The sequence below is a fragment of the Choloepus didactylus genome, chromosome 19 (assembly GCF_015220235.1).
Source record: "Choloepus didactylus isolate mChoDid1 chromosome 19, mChoDid1.pri, whole genome shotgun sequence".
NCBI classification, from domain to species: Eukaryota; Metazoa; Chordata; class Mammalia; order Pilosa; family Megalonychidae; genus Choloepus; species Choloepus didactylus.
In genome coordinates, this window is record NC_051325.1 from 35,871,854 (window position 1) to 35,891,071 (window position 19,218).

A 19,218-nucleotide genomic window follows, 5' to 3' on the forward strand; every position below is an offset into this window, starting at 1 on the left:
TCAAACTTTAGAAATAACTGTTGGAACTCATGAATCGATGTGACTGCTGTAAGAACTTACAATCTAGGAACCTTTACATAAGCCTTCCCTGATAACTCATTCTCCCAGATTCATTTCTCAGAGTTTGCACATTATTATTAGTCCATATTAGGGAGGCATTATAATGTTTGTTCATTTCTGACTTATTCAGTCAGCCTTCTGTTCTTACAGTCCACAACTTCATTCCTTATTCCTCCCTCATGCAAAAATATTCTTATATTTGTACATTTAATCACACTCATTGACCACTCTAGGTTTCAAAGTTATACAGTCCTAGTCTGTATCTTCTGTCTTTCCTTCTGGTGTCACATATACTCGTAATCTCCTTCTTTCAACTGTGTTCAGTCATCTTTTTTCAGTGTACTTACAATATTGTTCTACCATCATACAGTATTGACCAATTCTGGATTGATACAGTCAGTCCTCTAGAACATTCTATACTCCTTCAGCATCAAATGCCCAATGTCTACCCTCTTTCTGTCTCCTTATATGTTCATTTCTGCACTCTCCTCCAAACCTCTCTCCTATCTTTTCCTATCTGTCTGTAGCACTCCCTTTAGTATTTCCTGTAGAGGAGGTCTCCTCTTCACAAATTCTCTCATTGTCTGTTTATCTGTAAATATTTTAAACTCATCCTCATTTCGAAGGACGGTTTTGCCGGATATAGGATTCTTGGTTGGCAGTGTTTCTTTTCAATATCTTGAATATATCGTACCACTGCCTTCTTGCCTCCGTGGTTTCTGCTGAGAGATCCGCACTTACTTAGTCTTATGGAACTTCTTTGTATGTGATGGATCGTTTTTCTTTTGCCTCTTTTGGATATCTCTCTTTGTCTTTGCTTTTGAAAATCTGATTAGTAAGTGTCTTGGAGTAGATCGTTTTGGATCAGTCCTGTTTGTGGTACGCTCTGCTTCTTCAAACTGTAATTTTATGTCTTTTCATAAGAGTTGGGAAATTTTCATTGATTATTTCCTCCAGTGTTCCTTTTACCGCTTTTCCCTTCTCTTCTCCTTCTGGGATACCTATAACACGTTTATTCTTGCACTTCATGTTGTCATTCAATTCCCTGAGACCCTGCTTGTATTTTTCCATTCTTTTCCCTATCTGTTCCTTTGTGTGCAGGATTTCAGATGGCCTGCCGTCCATCTCACTGATCCTTTCTTTTGCCTCCCCAAGTCTGTTGTTGTATGTCTCCATTGTGTTTTTCATCTCTTCTGTTGTGCCTTTCATTCCCGTAAGTTCTGCCATTTGTTTTTTCAAGCTTACAAATTCTTTATGATCACCCAGTGTCGTCTTTATATCCTTCATCTCTTTTGTCACATTCCCTCTCAGTTCATTGATTTGATTTAAAATATTTTCTTGAGCATCTATAATTAGTTGTTTCAACTCCTGAATCTCAGTTGAGGTGTTAGTTTCTTCCTTTGACTGGACCATATCTTCTTGTGTCCTCATGTTGTTCGGGTTTTTTTTTGCTGTCTAGGCATCTGATTTTCTCAATTGGTTTATTCTGGAGGTTGCTTTTTCTCTTTTGCCTAAGGTTTTCTTGTTGGTTGACTTTGCTCTCTATCTTTTCTTTGTTTCACTCCTTGGCCAGTTGTCAGATTGGCTCTTCCCCCTGTCTTCCCCCCTAAATCAGGCACCCATCGTGGCCTGCTACAGAATTCGTAAGTAGGCACTGGACACCCCAGCTAGTTCACTGTGTATGGTATCATAGATCTGCTGGCTTCCAGTGGTGCTCTATTTTCCACCATCTGGCAAGACCTGGGTTTGTTTTGGGGCCCTGCTTTAATGGCTGGGTCTTCCCCATTTCTCAGTCAAAACTGGGCCAGGTTTAGATACAAGGAATGTAGACCAGCTTCTGTGCTCCTAAGAAAGGGTCTAAAGCATCTTTTAAAAAGTGTTTTACTTTCCTTGCACTTTCTGGACTCTCCAGCTGATGGCGCTATTCAGTAACTTAATTGTCCCCAGTGGTTGCTTTACCTCCAAGCACAGGCTTTGTATGATCCAGCGAGACTGAAACTGTGGGGTTCCTGTTCCCTCACTTTGCCTGCCAAAATCTGGCTCAGTGTGGGGTTCCACCTGAGGCAAAGTACTCCCTCAGCTGACCCAACACTCTCGCTGTCTGCAAGGCAAAGAAATGGCCACTGCTTGCTGCTTCCCTCAAGGGTGGGGGAAGAGCTTTCAGACCCAGGGCTGGAAACGCAGTCCACATTTTCTGTCTCTCTGTCCCTCACTGATCTGGGCCTTGAAATGTCTTCCCCTGGGTCTTCAAACAGTGAATGTATTTTTCACTGCTGTGAAAGATTTAAAAATCTATGTCTCTGGTGGGACGGTTCCAGTCTGCCATTTCTTTGCCTTTCCCACACGGAGACTGAATGAGGGGGAGGGGAGAGGACTGGCTGGTCTGGGACGGAAAATTCCTACCTGATATTTCTTCTCTTTCTTCGATTTGGCATATGCAGGGTCTTACTCCAGTCCTTCAGAGTTTCAAACAATTCAGAATTGCCCTTTTTTTCATTGAATCTGTGGAGATAAGTTTTCAGTAGCTGTTTATGTCGCCATATTGATAATGTCACTCCGCAGTCTGTATCTTCTAAGTGGAGTGTTTAATCCATTCAGATTCTAAGTACTGTGAAGGGAGTTCTTGAACCACTCATCTTATCCTTTGATTATTAATTATCAGATCTGTTTTTCCCCCCTTTTTTTCTTTTAAGTTACCCTTACTATTAGTCTTCGGTTCTGTGCTCTTCTCCAGATCTCTCTCTTTTTTTCTCAGCTGGGTAGAGTTCCTTTTAGTATTTCTTGCAGAGTAGGTCTCTTGTTAAGTTCTTTCAGCATTTGCCTGTGAAGATTTTAAATTCTCCCTTGTCTTTGAAGGAAAGCTTTGCTGGATAAAGAATTCTTGGCTGGCAATTTTTTTCTTTCAGAATCTTGGATATGTCATATCACTGTTTTCTTGCCTCCATGGTGCCTGCGAGTATCATTACTTAGTCTTATGTGGTTTCCCTTGTATATGGTGAATTGCTTCTCTTTGGCTGCTCTCAGCATTTGACAATTTGATCAGTATACGTCTCAGAGTGGGTTTATTTGGATTTATTCTATTTGGAGTTTGTTAGGCGTCTTTGATTTGCATATTTATGTCATTTAGAAGGGTCAGGAAGTTTTCCCCAACTATGTCTTCAAACATTCTTCCTAGTCCTTTTCGCTTCTCCTTCTGGGACACCATTGATTCTTAAATTTGTGTGCTTCATGATGTCCATCATTTCCCTCAGATCTATTTCAAATTTTCCAGTTTTTTTTCACCATTTGTTCTTTTTTGTGTTCATATTCAATTGTCTGTCCTTAAGTTCACTCAGCCTCTCTTCTGCCTCTTCAGATCTACTATTGTGTGTCTGTAGTATATTTTTAATTTGATCAACAGTGTCTTTTATTTCTATGAGATCTGTTTTTTTATTTACTCTTTCGAATTCTTCTTTATGCTCTTCTAGAGTCCTCTTGGTATCCTTTATGCCTTTGGTCTTCTTGTTGTATTTATTTTGGAGATTTGTGTGTACTTCTTTAATTAATTGCTCCAAATTTTGTGACTCTTCTGACTTCTTAATTTGTTCATTTGGCTTGTCCATTTCTTCTAGATTGATCATGTGCTTTATGATTTTCTGTTGGTTTCGAGGCATTTGCTTGTTTTGATAACGTTATTTTGGGAAATGCAAGATAACTTGAGGATTTATATATAATTTGGCAGAGCTACAGCTTGCTGGAGTGCAGTTTCCCTATCCTACCAGCAGGTGGTGTTCTTGAGCCGCCATTTACTTTCAAGCCAATCTAACCTGAACTTCTCCTACGCGCTGGGTGGAGTCCAAACTGGGCAGGAATCCAATCAGTGCATCAGTTCTCTGTCTGCAGTGGAGACTGCCTGCTCTGGGGGTGCTATGTGAGCCCTGAGCAGTTTGGCAGGGAGTTAACTCAAGGGCACCATGAAACATGCCCTGTTCCTGCCTGCTGTGCGCCAGTGAGCCTCTGGGGTGTGGAAGGGACTCCTGACATGCCTGTCTTTATGGCGCCCTCTCCTCTCTCTGCTTCTTGCTGTTGCATCCCCGGACTTTTGTGTGGGGAGAGTAAAATGCTGCCTCCCAGGTTCCCTCACGGGAGCTTCCGGCTGTATGAATGTAGTGGAGAGCCATTGCTCACTTCCTTGCCCAGTGGTGCCTTGCTGCTGCCACCTGTGGGAGGTGCTCCTGGCCTGAACAAACTCACCCCAATCCCTCGAAGCGCTGTCTCTCCACGTTTTTGTCCACATTCCCACCATGTACTGTAGAGGTCCCTCTGTGGCCTGTTACATCCCTAAACTGTGGTCCCTGGCATCCTCCGGCCCTTCTCTAGTTTCTTTAACAGAGAGAAGTTCACTCCCCCTCACTCACTCTGCCGTCTTCCCTGAAGTCCCCCCTATAGTTGTTTGAATTACAGACAAGTGGGTAATATTTCTAGGTAATGAGACTTGTAATTGATACTAGGTTTCCCCTAGATTATAGGGCCTAGTAGAAGGAAATTTTAACTCAGCTGTTGGTAAAGTATTTAGCACCCCAATTTTTCTTTTTAAGTTTGATTTATTGATGAAAAAGCAATACACTTCAATTGTAGAAAATACTAGAATTCAAAGAAAAAGTAAAGCACTCACAATTCTGTAGAGATGGTGATGACTAACACTTCAAATATTTCTCTCATCTTTTTCTATGCAAACACATTTACACAATTTTCGTTTTTTAAGCAGATAGAATGATCATATATGAATTTAACTGCTTAACTTTATCATAATATTTCTCATCATTAAATATTCTACAACTCTATTTAAAATGACTGTGGTAGTATTTCTTGATGAAAATACTATAATATTTTTTAAACATTTTTCATTTAGAAATATAACACAGTAAAATTCATAGAACACCAGTGTACAGCTTAATGAATCATTATAAAGTGAACACTCTTGTAACTGCCACCCAGGTCAAGACATCAAACATGGCCAGCAACCAGGAGCCCCCTGCCTACCCCTTTCCAATCACAACCCCTTTTCTCCCCCTAAAGGTAATTACTACCCTGACTTTATGAAAGTCATTTTCTTGCTTTTTTTTTTTTTAAATCATTTTTCACTTGTTTGCATTCCTCACATTGTAATTTAATTTTGCTTATTTTTGAACTTTTTACAAATGAAATCATTACCGTATGCATTCTTTTGTGTGTGGCTTCTTTCATTCTGAATCCAGATTGTCTTGAATAGTAATAGTTCATTAATTTTTAATTGTTGTGTGATAGTTCATTCATTGAATACACTATTACTTACTGATTTTGCTCTTGATGAACATTTGGGTTGTTTATACTCCAAGCTCTTGTGAATGATGCTGCCATGAACATTCTCAGTATGCCTTCTAATGTGTATATGCATGTGTTTCTCTAGAGAATTTAAATGTAGGAATGAAGTTGCTGGATCATAGAATGTTTGTATCTTCAACTTTATTCATTCGATTATGTCAAACCATATTCTCAAGTGGTTGCATCAGTTTGCAGTATACCTCTTCTCCATCCTCATTAGCACTTGCTATTGTCAAACTTTAATTTTAGCCATTCTGGTAGATGTAATGGTATCTCATTCTGATCTTAATTTGCATTATTTTGTATTTTCTTTATTGTTAGTGAGGTTGAATACCTTTCATATGTCTGCTGGCTGACATGTGGATGTCTTCTTTTGTGTAGTGCCTGATACACATCTTTTGCCAGTGTTCTTCTGGGTTGCCTTTTTCTGATTTATGTAGTCTACATACAAGCTCTTTATTGGATATATGTAAGTTTCATATATCTTCTCCAACTCTGTAGGTATCTTGAGTCCTTTTCACTCCAATAATGGTATCTTTTGGTGAGCACTTGGTCTTAAGTTTAATGTAGTTCAGTTGATCAAGTTTTTCCTTTATAAGGGTAAATACTTTTCATGTCCTTTAAAATTCTTAGAAATGGAAGTGCTGGGTTAAAGTCTTATTTATTTTTTAGATTTTTACTCTCCTACTGTCAGTATGAACCTTCTGATACCATTTTCGCTGTGAGGAACAGTGTGTACATGACTTTTTTTATTCTCTTGCTGCAACAGGAGTGTTTGGATCAGTTTTGCCAATGGAATAGACCTCCTCTGTTTGTTAATGAAAATTTTATCGTAGTTTGCCTGTGAGATTCAGAGATTAAATTTGTTTCATCATTCCAGAGACATAACTTGACTGTCAAATAAGCATAATAGCAAACTTAATACTAAAAATACCCTTTCACTTTTGATTCTGAAGAGCATTGAAAGCCAGTCGGGAAAAGAGAAAGATCTGAAAAGACTGTTTCCTTTTTTTATTAACTTAAGTCAGCATGAATTTGGTTAAAATTGATGAAAACTGAATGTAGTAGATCAAGGGATCTGAGCTATGAAACTGATAAGTAAGACTTTTGTGGGTTCCCCTTAAAAATTTGTGGTACAATTTTAAAAGGTAGACTCATGATTTTTACCTACTCTGGATCACACATTTTTATTCAAAGAAGATGACCCCCAACTTATCTCTGTTCCTCTTTCCTGTCAGTCCGAATATTTATTCATACTTTTTCCTCGTTGCGAGGTGTGAGGCAGGCTCCTTAAGTTCTCCTTCAGTATGGGTGGTGTTTAATTCTGAGGCTGTACAGCAGGGCTGGTTGGAAGAAGCTTTTGTGAGGAGGTGAAATTTGGGCTGGAGTTCTCTCCATTCTAGCCTTATTGCACTACTTTAGTTTAGTTTAGATCTTCAGCATTTTTTTCAGGACTTCTGAGAGTCTGACTCTTCTCTCTGCCTCTAGTCTTCCCATGGCTGCCAGAGTGAAATTCCTAAACCTCAGATTATTCTCATGGTTAATATCCTTCAGAGTCTTCAGAGGGATAAAGATCTTAATCCTAAGGCATGGTGTTTTGTCATCTGTTCTCTTGCTGTACCTCTAGACTCCTCACTTACTCAGTTCCCCACAATCCTTACTGGGATCTGCAGTTTCCCCCAATTTGAAACGTTCTTTCAGATTTGCTTGCCCTACTATGTAGAATCCCCTCCTCTCTCCCTACCACCAATCTACTTGCCTAATAGCTAACTTCTTTTAAAATTCCGCTCAAGCAGAACATCCCTTTGGAAGCCTTATTCCCTGATCCTCATTCGCTTTCTGTACCCTCATGCCCTCATTTCCCCAATTCTGTGTTAGGTACTCCCTCTTTTGAGCTGCTGCAGCCCTCAGTGTATACTTCTATTGCTGTATTTTGTATTGTAATCAATTTGATTTTCTCCCCTACTCAGTCGAGCTCCTTTGAGGCAGAGCCCTGATTCCCCCTCCTTATTGCCTCCCTTCCCCCAACTAGCATGGTGTAGCTTACAGAAGGCACTGTGTAAATGTTTAATGAATGATCAGCTACAAAATTATATCTAACTTAACAGTGTATGTATGAAAAGAACTTACTGAGAAAGAGGTTAGTTAGAAAGGGATAGGAACTGTCTCAAGACTCTAAACTCTTCTCCACAAGCATACAAATGTAGGAATGACCTAACATGCTTGTAGGACTTGTAGGATTTTGCTAATCTCAGTTGTGCTTTTGCTGTCACAGAAGGATGCCCTGCAGTGGTCTCGCAATCCAGCTGCGGTGGAAGGAGAGGAGCCAGAGGACTCAGCCGATGTGGAGAGTTGTGGGTCTAATGAAGCCAGCACTGTGAGTGGTGAAAATGATGGTAAGTATCCTTAAGAAGCTGGGTAAAGAGCCACAAGCAGTGTCTAGGGACTAACTTTCACTTTCCTCTCTTCTAGTATCTCCTGATGAAACATCTTCAAATGCATCCTGTTCTACAGAATCTCAGAGTCGGCCTCTTTCTAATCCCAGGGACAGTTACAGAGTTTCCTCGCAGGTAGGGAGGAAAAGTTGGTGACCAGGCCAGGAGAATGAACGAGGCAAGGTGCAAGACAGGATTCTTCCTTCGCAGTTAACTGTGAATGTGTTCAGAGAATGGAAAAAAGAAGTTTTAAAAGAGTTCCATAGGAAAAGTGAACAGTAAATCTGAGAGAATAGTGATTTGTTTTCTCTCTTTATCATGGCTGGATAATTTGTTCTTGTAATAAACATCTAGGAAGAGGTATAGCATAGTGCAAAGTGGTGAGAGCATGAGCTTTGGCGTCAGAGAGACCTCGGTTTGAATTACAGCCCTGCCACAACTAGGGGCAACTTTGGGACCTCGAACAAATTATACATCTGTAAAATGGGATAATAACACATTCTTTTCAGCTTGAGGTGGAAGATGTGAAGAAGAGAAGTTGCATAGGAAGTGCTGGGCACAGTGGCCAGCACATTGCTCAGTAATGTTCATCAGTGCTGCTGTCAGCCTTACTGGCTGATTTGGTTGAATAGAAACTATTTTTACAAGAGACTGGATGGAGATATGATCACAAGAGAGGGAGTGTTGTTATGGCCTTGCCGATGACGCAGGCTCTTTTTTATTCTTCCTTGGAATTCAGGCGAATAAGCAAAAGAAAAAGGCTGGGGTGATGCTGCCTCGAGTTGTCTTGACTCCTCTGAAGGTAAACGGGGCCCACGTGGAATCTGCATCAGGTATGTGTAAACTCAAGATAGTGTTGTTTCTTCCTCAGGTCCTTTATCAGCAATTTATGACTAAGGCAGTGTGGTACCAGTTGAGCCCTTTAGCCACAGGGTTATGAGACCCACCTTCTCTGGGAGGGAACACGCTGTGGTGGTGAGAACTGACTTAGGTTCTAGTGCTGGGCTCTGCTGTGTGCCCTCTTCTTTGCTTTACAGGTGATCATGAGGATCTGATGAAGGAGTGTGCAAGTGTTTTGTAAAAGGTGTAGTAATGCACAAACATATGGTGGTGGCTTGATATTCTTAAGGTGATATTTGAAAACCAGACAGTGAAGTGGTGATTTCTGACAGCCTGAGGCTGGGCTACAGAATTACCCCAGTATTGCTGGCAGCATCTTAGGGAGAGCTGGGGAAATGAGCTTGTCTGAGAGCCATGGACATGGCGTGTGATGCTTTTGACCAGTGGAATGCTGTACCTTCAGGGTTCTCAGGCCGCCACGCCGATGGCGAGAGTGGCAGCCCATCCAGCAGCAGCAGTGGCTCTCTGGCCCTGGGCAGCACTGCAATTCGTGGCCAGGCTGAGGTCACCCGGGACCCTGCCCCGCTCCTGAGAGGCTTCCGGAAGCCAGCCACAGGTGAGTGGCTTGGCACTCATTTCTCTTCCTGTAAGTGGGGTCTTCTTCAGGCCTTGTGAAAAGATACCCTCTTCTACTCCAGTTCCTTTATCATTTCATTTTTACTTCGTGTGCAGCCCTGTATTTTTTGTTTGTTTTGTTTTTCCCTTGTGTTTTGGATATTTTATGTATAGAGCTTGCTAGACTGTGAGAGAACTTTTTGTGTTCAGAGGTGATGGCACATTGCTTCTTGTGTGTCTTTGTACAGGCCTAGTCCGGTGCCTGGCTTGATACTATTTAGTAAGTGTTTGAGTGAGTGCAAATTGCATTTGAGCTTCTTAGTGAAGAGAATTCCAACATCTCTTGTCTTTTTTTGGCAGCATCCTTCCATGTTTGTTCTCAGCAATCCATAGTCTGACTTTTTTCAACCTAGTCAGTATATTGAGTGGAAATATATGTTGAATTATGGGGGTGCAAACTAATTCATGCCCTGTCCCTCCCCCTAATAGGCTATTTGTGAGGATAAATCCTATTTCAGGATTTATTTCTTACAGCCCACATGTTGATTCTTTTATAGAAGGGTCACGTTTAACCATTAAGGTGACTAGCCTTGGTCTCTGAAATGCAGCGTAAGTAGTTGCCCAAGTTGGAACTAGGTTTGCTGTCTTGCAGCTTTTCCAACTCGTCGGCAGTGCTCTAAGGTCTCACAGGTCTGTATTCTTAGTAATTCTCACAAGTATTTGCTTAGGCTTCTGTGAAAGCTATTGAGATTTCAGTTGGCTTTGAACAACCCTTAGAACATTTCTGCACGTAGATCATCCCATTCACAGAAGGCTTCTACAGCTTTTTCTGTAGTACACTGACTTTTAGATACCATCCATCATTTCTCCAGTTGGGCTTTGTGGAGCCTGTTCTCCAGCTTTGGAGTGAAGCTCAGAGTGTGCCCCCAGCCTGGTTTTGTCAAGGAACGGTGTCCTCTTCAGGCTTATGCACAGCATGGTACAGAGTTTCCTGAGAGGATACAAGCCCCCAAGTGTTCTCTTAGGTTTGATAGTAATGACATAAGTCTGGAAAGAATGATTGGAAAATGCAGGTTGGGGTGAACTGGAAGATTGAGTAGATTGTGTGCAAATAAGTTCTAGGTAGCTAGTGCTTCTACCAAAGTTTTTCTCTCAGTTGGCACTTGCTCGTTTTAAGAAACTGAAAATCTTATCTTGCTTCTTATTGCTTCAAAAATCACAGGTCAGATGAAGCGCAACAGAGGGGAAGAGATAGATTTTGAGACGCCTGGGTCCATTCTTGTTAATACCAACCTCCGTGCCCTGATAAACTCGCGGACCTTCCATGCCCTGCCATCACACTTTCAGCAGCAGCTTCTCTTCCTCCTACCTGAAGTGGACAGACAGGTGCAGATGGGAGGCCTCCTCTTTGTCTCTTTCTGGGTACACTTCTTCTGTCCGCTTTCCAAATTTCTTTTTAAAATTGTTTTATTTTTGCCTTGATCCTTCTAGGTGGGCACAGATGGCCTGTTGCGTCTCAGTAGCAGTGCACTGAGTAATGAGTTCTTCACTCATGCGGCTCAGAGCTGGCGGGAACGCTTGGCTGATGGTAGGTAGACATCATCATCTCAGACTACTTGAGATGTGCTTGCCATGTGTGGCATTGCATGTCTCCTGGTATTTAAACCTAAACAATCATTTTTTTCACCAGTCTCTTTTTTTTCTCTCATGCTATACTTAGCTTCACTGTAGCATCTCCTCTTCATCATTAAAACTATGAACTCGTATTCTTTCCACTAATTGATGGTATTGTCTGGATGGGGGAGGAGAACACCCTCTGGTATTGACCTACACATTTTGTTCCATCGTGCTGTCCTTTTGTTGGCAAGCTGCATGGGGTGTGTGAAGTCTGGGGAAACCAGGCATAAGCTTCCAGCGGAGTTGCACAGGACATGCTTAATTCCCCAGCAACAAGGTGTGACTATGTGTAAAATATTGTCTATCAGGGAAGCTTGGTAGAGAGTGCCCAGAGTTGTGTGTTTTTTGTTTGTCTTCCCCCTCCCCCCTTTTGTTTCTTTTTTAACGTTTTGCATTTATACCCAGAGTTTTTATTGGGGGCTGATCACCTAGGCAGCCTCTGCTTGGCACATACCCAAATTCCAGACTCTAAAAAGGAAAACAGATGAACTCTTGTTCAGCATAAACCATATTGTTTGATAAACAGTTTAGGCATACTCTTTTTTTTTTTTTTTTTTTTTTTTTTTTTTTTTTTTTTTTTTTCAGAATTTAAAGAGCCTTTATTAGCCAGCCAGCGACTGCTCAGCTTGACTCCCTCCGCACAGGGAATTCAGTGAGCAGCCCCGACCTGTGTGCGCTGCTGCCTTATATAGACAGAAACCGTATCCTAGAAATGCAAGCAAGCTATTCTAACAGAAGCAGAGTTGGCAGTTAGCTCTTGACCACAAAAAACAATTTCACAAAGAGTTTCACTTGGAGCTGGAGCAGTTATTGATTATTAAAAGGGTTACAAAGAGTTTCACTTGGAACTGGAACAGTTATTGATTATTAAAAGGGTTACAAAGAGTTTCACTTGGACCTGGAGCAGTTATTGTTAAAAGGGTTATGCTTGGCTGATGCGTGCAACCGCAGCTTTGCCTCCCCTAAACGGTAAAGTGTGCTTCCTTTAACTGGTACAGGCCCAGTCTCACTCCCCCCTCCTCATGGCCTAATGCCGTTTACACAACACTGTTGCTTTGCAGATGTTTTGGGATTAAGGGAAAGGGACCCCACTTCACTTAGTATTATTAACAGTGAGAAAACAGATTTTGTATGTTAGGCATACTCTTATCAAGTATCCAAGCTCCCAGATGCCAGCCAAGGTCTAGCCTTGTAAGCAGGTTGCCTTTCTAAGAATAAGCAGTCAGGTTTGCTATATTAATCCTTTTTTACACTGAGAATAAGAAAGTTTGTTTTAATAAATGTGTTGCATATAATAAATATGTTGAATAACCAGATTACTCTAGAAAGAATAAATTTCCCTTATAGTGGTCATGTTAGCTTTGTCCTGAGCAAGAACATGGTGTGAGAAGTCCTTTGGAGGAGACAGGAGCGAATGTGGAGCAAGTGTGAAGAAGATAGAATAAAAACAAGATCTCCAAAGTCACATGGACTTTGAAGACTCCTGATTTGGTAGAATCACAGGATTTGGCTGTCTGTAAGACCAGACCTTAATATCATGAATGTACTCACTAGAAAAGTTTTATTTCTCTTTAGGTGAATTCACCCATGAGATGCAAGTCAGAATACGACAGGAAATGGAGAAGGAAAAGAAGGTAGAACACTGGAAAGAAAAGTTCTTTGAAGACTACTATGGACAGCGGTAAGGCACTTGGTGCTGAGTCCTGGTCTGGGCTTCGGGGAGTTCAGGCAGCTGATTTCAGAGAAGTGCACACTTGTGTGTTGAACAATAATTTGGAGATTTCAGTGACTGGTCATTTAAGCTAATGTCTATTCATGTAATGAAGCTAACACACAGTTTGCTATGACCAATGTTGTGCACATGCAGGCTTATTTTGCATTTACTTTGTTTTGAGATATCTACATATCTAAGTGTATATTAATAATAGACATAAAGTAGGCAGTTCCCTCTCTGGCCTGTAACTAATGGAGTGAGTTTGGTTTGCAGGTTGGGTTTGACTAAAGAAGAGTCGTTGCAGCAGAACACAGGCCAGGAGGAAACTGAAATCAAGAGTAGCTTATGTGTCCCAGGAGAATCAACACGGCCACAGCGTGGTCCAGCCACCCGGCAGCGGGATGGGCATTTCAAGAAACGCTCTCGGCCAGATCTCCGAACCAGAGCCAGAAGGAATCTGTACAAAAAACAGGAGCCAGAACAAGCAAGGGTTACTAAGGATACAAAATCTGTGGCACCGGACAACTCCCTCTACAAGGATGGGGAGGCAAAGGCCGATTCAGCGGGGGTAAGCAGTCCCCACCTGCCAAGTGTATCCTCCACAGCACCCGAACCAGAGGGTCCCGAATTCCCTGTGGAACCTTTGGCTTCCCGGATCCAGACCGAGCCAGACGACTTGGCATGTGCCTCTGCGTCTCCAGACAGAATTCCCAGCTTGCCTCAGGAGACCGTGGATCAGGAGCCCAAGGATCAAAAGAGGAAATCCTTTGAGCAGGCGGCCTCTGCATCCTTTCCCGAAAAGAAGCCCCGGCTGGAAGATCGTCAGTCCTTTCGTAACACAATTGAAAGTGTTCACACCGAAAAGCCACAGCCCACTAAAGAGGAGCCCAAAGTACCGCCCATCCGGGTACGAGGCTGTTTGATTCTTGCCTGCCCTGGAGCCACGGTTCCTTTGAGGGTCTTGAGATCGTAGAGGCCCTGCGGCCTTTGTGTTAATTGTGTGAGAGCTTAGGGCTTTCTCCTAGAGCTTTCCCTGAGAAAGTTTAGGGAAAATAAGACTCTTTTCTTTCTCATTTTTGTTCATTCTGGTAAAGTTATCTCTAAAGGTCAGGATCCTTTGGGATTTTTAAATTATTAGGTAATGTTAGTTTCTTTGCTGTAGTGACTCACATGGTCCCATCACAAATTAAATTTAGAAGTGTGGCATACAATAACCCTTGAGCAGAATCTTGGAATGGTTTGGTGTCTTGAACAGCCATTTACCATGGTTATTTCTTTTTCTTTTTTTTTTTTTTTTAAGGAAAATTGAGTCCCTAGGCCATGACCCACCCATAAGCTACTTGAATCCCAATTTTGCTTTACAGTTCCTAGTCCTAGACCAAATCACCTAGTTGTTTAAAACTGTTTTCTGATTCCTTTCTTGCAGATTCAACTTTCACGTATCAAACCACCCTGGGTGGTTAAAGGTCAGCCCACTTACCAGATATGCCCCCGGATCGTCCCCATCATGGACTCCTCCAGCCGGGGTCGGACTGGTGCCAGGACCCTTGCAGACATTAAAGCCCGTGCTGTGCAGGCCCGAGCCCAGCGAGAAGCGGCCACCACTGCCATCGGAGGGGGGGGTGGCCCGGGTGGAGGTGGCGGCGGGACCACCGATGAGGGAGGTGGCAGAGGCAGCAGCAGTGGTGATGGTGGTGAGGCCTATGGCTACCCCGAGCCCAGGGGAGCCCCAAGTGCCCCTGGAGATTGTGCGTCAGATCTACAGCGAACACAACTACTGTCGCCTCATCCTCTAAGTGGGGAGCATGCTCAGGCTGGAACTGTCATATCTAGAGCCAGGAGGGAGGACCTGGCTTCTCTTAGAAAGGAGGAAAGCTGCTCACTACAGAGGGTTCCAGGTGTCCTCACAAGTGAGCTAGAAGATGCCTCCCAACTCCCCATTTCTCCCACTGGGGAACAACCTTGCCAGGCCTTGGCCCCACCGTCTTCCCAAACCCCAGTACCTGAGAGATTAGCTGAACAGCCTAAGCTGCATCTAGATGTTAGAACTGAGTGTGGATCTGGTACCACTTCCTGTGAAAGGGATGATGAAGCGCAAGGACCCACTCTTCCCACAGAGAACGAGCTTATTCAGACTCTAGTGGGCGATGTTTTGGCAGAAGAAGGAACTGTCCAGGCTCTAGACAGTAATCCTATTTTGAAGGACCCTGTAAATGTGACCCCCAGTTCCACCCCGGAGTCCTCATTGGCTGATTGCCTGCAGGATAGACCATTCGATGATGAATCACTACTCAGTGACTCATGCCCACCCATGAATACTAGTGATACTAGACAAGAAAACTTGAAAACCGAGGTTCTTGTTTCCAGTAGTGCAGTTCCCTGGATGCCCATCCTGTCAAATGAGGAGTCAGTGAAACATCCGGAACCAGACTCCAAAGAAAGTGTACCATCTGTTGAGCTCCGGGTCAAAAACGAATGGGATAAAGCTGCTTCCCTTATACCTGCATTGCTTGGGGGGTTGACAACTGAGAAGAATCTAGATCTTTCTGCCAACCTTCCTCCTCTCTGTGCAGTGCCATCTCGAGGAGGCATTGACAGCACTGGCAGTGTCTGTGAAAAGGTTAGAATCAATGGTGACTCTGAAGCACTGAGTATTCATAGCGAGTCCACAGACACAGCCTCTGACCTGGAAGGCAACCTCACCGAGGACAGCAGTGAGGCAGAGGCTCATGAAGCTCCAGTGAAGAAGAAATGCTCAGTTGTGGACAACGATGAGAAACACAATAGGAACCAATCAGATTCACTTTCCAAGATGAATGGTGATCTGAGTCTGGTTACCAGGACAGACAGGATGGTTGTTCCTCAGAGTTGGGTGTCTAGCGTATGTGCAATCCCCCAAAAGATCCCAGACTCTCTGCTATTGGGCAGTCCTGAGTATCAGCTGAGGCCCGTGTGCCTGACCAGGCCTGGGTCCTCCATGGAGTCCACTAACCCGTTGGTGATGCAGTTGCTGCAGGGTAACTTGCCCCCAGAGAAGGTTCTTCCTTCAGCCTATGGTAGCAGCAAACCAGAATACTCACAGCTGTCCCTAAAAAAAGGTCAGAGCCATGGCAGCTTCTTGGGGATGGGCTCTTTGCATGATCCTGGAGAAGACAGTCAAGCAATTGGCAAAAATAGCTCCAGTTCTTTAAGAGCTTTGAAGGAGCCTCTTCTGTGTGAAAACAGTGGTGGTCTTGCAAGGCTAGAGGTCATCCAGGCTCCAGGAGTGCCCCAAAAGATTTCCACAACAGTCCCAAGCTTTGACTCCCAACAGCCAGTGACAAATTTGATGACTTCCTCTGGGAATCGAGAAGAAATGGATTCCAAAGAGCAGTTCTCTTCCTTCAGTTGTGAAGATAAGAAGGAAACCCATGACTTGTCCCAGTGCAGTAATTCAAATGCTGCTCCAGGCAAAAGTCCAGGAATGCTCACTACCTCAAGAGCCCCTTGTTTCTCAGCTCCGAATGTGATCTCCTTTGGTCCAGATCAAACAGGTCAGTCCCTGAGTGATCAGAACAATGTTGGAAGCCAAAGGAAGAAGCTCTTTGGTTCTAGGAATGTGGCTGCAACCCTTCAGTGCCCCAGGCCTGTGGACCTGACTCCACTGCCTGCCGATGTCCCTCCTGTTTTTCCCAGTAGGAAGTTGGGACCAAGCAAAAACTCTGTATGTGGTGGGGAACAGACTGCAAGAGAGGACTGGGCTCCAGAGCCACCTCCTGCCTCCATTGGTAGCATCAAGAATGAGAAGACTTTTGTAGGGGGCCCACTCAAGATGAATGCAGAGAACAGAAAAGCTGTTGGCCAGAGTACTCTGGAGCTTACAGATCATTTGCAAGGGATGCCCTTTGTTATGGACCTGCCATTCTGGAAATTACCCCGAGAGCCTGGAAAAGGGCTTAGTCAGCCTCTGGAGCCTTCTTCCCTCCCCTCCCAACTCAACATCAAGCAGGCATTTTATGGGAAGCTTTCTAAACTCCATTTGAGTTCTACCAGCTTTAATTATTCTTCCAGCTCTCCTGCCTTTTCCAAAGGTCTTGCTGGAAGTGTGGTGCAGCTGAGCCACAAAGCAAACTTTGGTGCGAGCCACAGTGCATCACTCTCCTTGCAAATGTTCACTGACAGCAGCACGGTGGAAAGCATTTCACTCCAGTGTGTGTGCAGCCTGAAAGCCATGATCATGTGCCAAGGCTGTGGTGCATTCTGTCACGATGACTGTATTGGACCGTCAAAGCTCTGTGTATTGTGCCTTGTGGTGAGATAATAAATCATGGCCATGGGAAAAAAAAAATGTATATTTAGTGTGTGTATTTTGATAATGGTAATGATCTTAAATCTGTATACAGAATATCATTAATATAATAGACTCTGTTGCTCTAGGCAAGAGCACCCTTGCCTCCATAAAATTACAGTGCTCAAGTCTTTCTGTTACTTATCAACCCCTCTGGTCTTGCTAGAGGGGTTTCTTATGGGGAGACCAATTGGGCTGCCCAAGACTGGCCAGCTCAAACTCGTATGCAGAAGGTCAGACCCTGGTGTGGTGCAGGGAGCCCCAGGAAACTTGAAAGAGAAGCAAGAAGGTTGTGTTCTCCACCAAGGGACCTAATCTACCTGAACTGAGTAAAAATGTCAGTCTTCCACTGCCCCCTCCCTACCATCTTTTCTTCTGCTACTTTGGGGCGTTGGATGGTTGGGCAGAAGCCAGCACAGGGTTAAAGTAATTCCCAGCATTGCCCACCAGGGGGCTTGAGCAGCTGCTGGCCTTAGGGTCACAGTTCAGTCATTTGCCAGCTGTCAGAGCCAGTGTGACCTTTGGTTCTGCTGCTGAAGCAAATTTGGAACTTTCCTGACTCAGAATGATCCACTGACCCACACGATCTCTTGGAATCTCAAATAGATATACTTGGACAATGGGATCAGGGGAATAGGGTTGTTTTTCCTATTAAAATGCCATCTGTAGACCTTGTAAATTAGGTGTCCAGAAGTTTGGTGTGGGTGAATTCCTCCACTTGACACCCTTGTCACTTTGGACTCCATGGGACTGGGCATCTCCACGCACCTGTGTATGTGAAAATCATTTTACATTTCAAAGCAGTGTGTGTTTCTTATTTTTATATTTTTAACTCTTTATTGGATGTATAAAGTGAACTTTTTGGCTTCTGTAAGTATGCTCTATGCACCTCTGTTTTATCATGTATTTATATGTTGTACACAATACTGGCCGATTCTGTAAATGGCTATATTGTATAGAGAACATGGACGTCTCTTCCTTATTTTACATCTTCAAGCATCATTGCATTAAAGTGGTGTGATTTACTTATCTACACCTGTTGTCAGAGCCACTGAGTGCTGTGCTGCCTGATGTGAGGATGGAATGACTGATTCTGATCTGCCGGTTTGTCCTGGCTCACCAGCACTGTCACTGGGTCGACCTGCCCCAGCCTCCATAGCTAGGGTCAACCACCTGCACTCTACTGAGTAAATTCATTTTGCTCCTCACATCCCTTCTTTTCTACTCTCCCAACCTTAAATGGCTGCTTACTGCCATTTGTGACAAATCTCCACCACTAGTGTTAAGTGCTTTGGGATTCATGGGTGAGTTCTTTGGGAAGACCCCAAAAATGTGGGTCTTCCAGATGTGGCTCCAGGGTTGCTGTCTCCCAGCAATACCTGGGACCATGCTCTCTTGGGGTCACGGGGCTCTTTTTGACTTAACTTCAGACAGCAGGTTTTGGAAAGGAACAAAGCAATTCCTGTCTGCCCTTCTCCTTCCCAACACATTTCTAGCAAATAGATGCCCTGGTATTTGTCTTTCCTCACCCTGCTTCCTGCCTTATTTCTTGTATCTCGGCTTGTTGCAGAGTTGACAGTACTTGCTTAATGTAGGTCTTCCCGTGTGAGTGCTTCTGTATGAAGTATAAAATTTGTATGACTTCAGCAAGTCTCATTTCATCTGAAAGTTTTTTTTTTTTTCTTCCACATGGCAATTTTGTCATATGAAGAATGAGTGAGAAGTTGGCAATGATGTGGTAGTTTAAATCCAAGATGTCAGCTTCAGAAGTCTGTTTACCAAAGACATGGAGCAGAGGCCCAAGCCTGTTTTATCCTCTTCTTCCTTCTGTTGTGACCTAAGGAGCCATGCTAGGGTACAGTTTGAAACTGGTCTGGTCCATGGGGCTACCCAGAGAAAGCACTGCTGTTTTATGTCTCTTGTATTGGAAAAATAAACCTGTACAACCTGCATATGTGGTCTCAGTCATCTTCTGTGGCCACCCCGCTGATGTTGAAAGGTCACATTGGAGTGCAGAACCTGTATTGGGAAGAGTAAAGGGCAGTTCACTTCACCTTGACCCTGGAGTTAATTTTCTTGTATATGTGGCTCTTTTGTGAGGTTGGTTCAAAAGGAATGACTTGCCAGCTTCATGGGTCTTTCGACTTTGCATGACTTGGTGAACTTTTCCACTGTGTGTACTGGAAGCAGAAATCCTTTAATGAATA

The 19,218-nt window shown here is 43.4% G+C and overlaps 1 protein-coding gene across 3 annotated transcripts in view; it reads left to right on the top strand.

The window, feature by feature from the left end:
- The window catches only part of ASXL1 (ASXL transcriptional regulator 1), an 81,547-nt gene extending 62,584 nt beyond the window's left edge, over nucleotides 1-18,963 (top strand). For all 3 annotated transcript variants that reach the window (XM_037811029.1, XM_037811027.1, XM_037811030.1), the window contains 9 exons: nucleotides 7,679-7,799; nucleotides 7,876-7,973; nucleotides 8,578-8,671; nucleotides 9,142-9,294; nucleotides 10,516-10,679; nucleotides 10,785-10,881; nucleotides 12,546-12,651; nucleotides 12,958-13,591; nucleotides 14,111-18,963. In XM_037811029.1, coding sequence (XP_037666957.1) covers nucleotides 7,679-7,799; nucleotides 7,876-7,973; nucleotides 8,578-8,671; nucleotides 9,142-9,294; nucleotides 10,516-10,679; nucleotides 10,785-10,881; nucleotides 12,546-12,651; nucleotides 12,958-13,591; nucleotides 14,111-16,984 — 4,341 coding nt within the window. In that variant the 3' untranslated portion in view covers nucleotides 16,985-18,963. The remainder of the gene's footprint in view (nucleotides 1-7,678; nucleotides 7,800-7,875; nucleotides 7,974-8,577; nucleotides 8,672-9,141; nucleotides 9,295-10,515; nucleotides 10,680-10,784; nucleotides 10,882-12,545; nucleotides 12,652-12,957; nucleotides 13,592-14,110) is intronic.
- The last annotated feature ends 255 nt before the right edge of the window (nucleotides 18,964-19,218 follow it).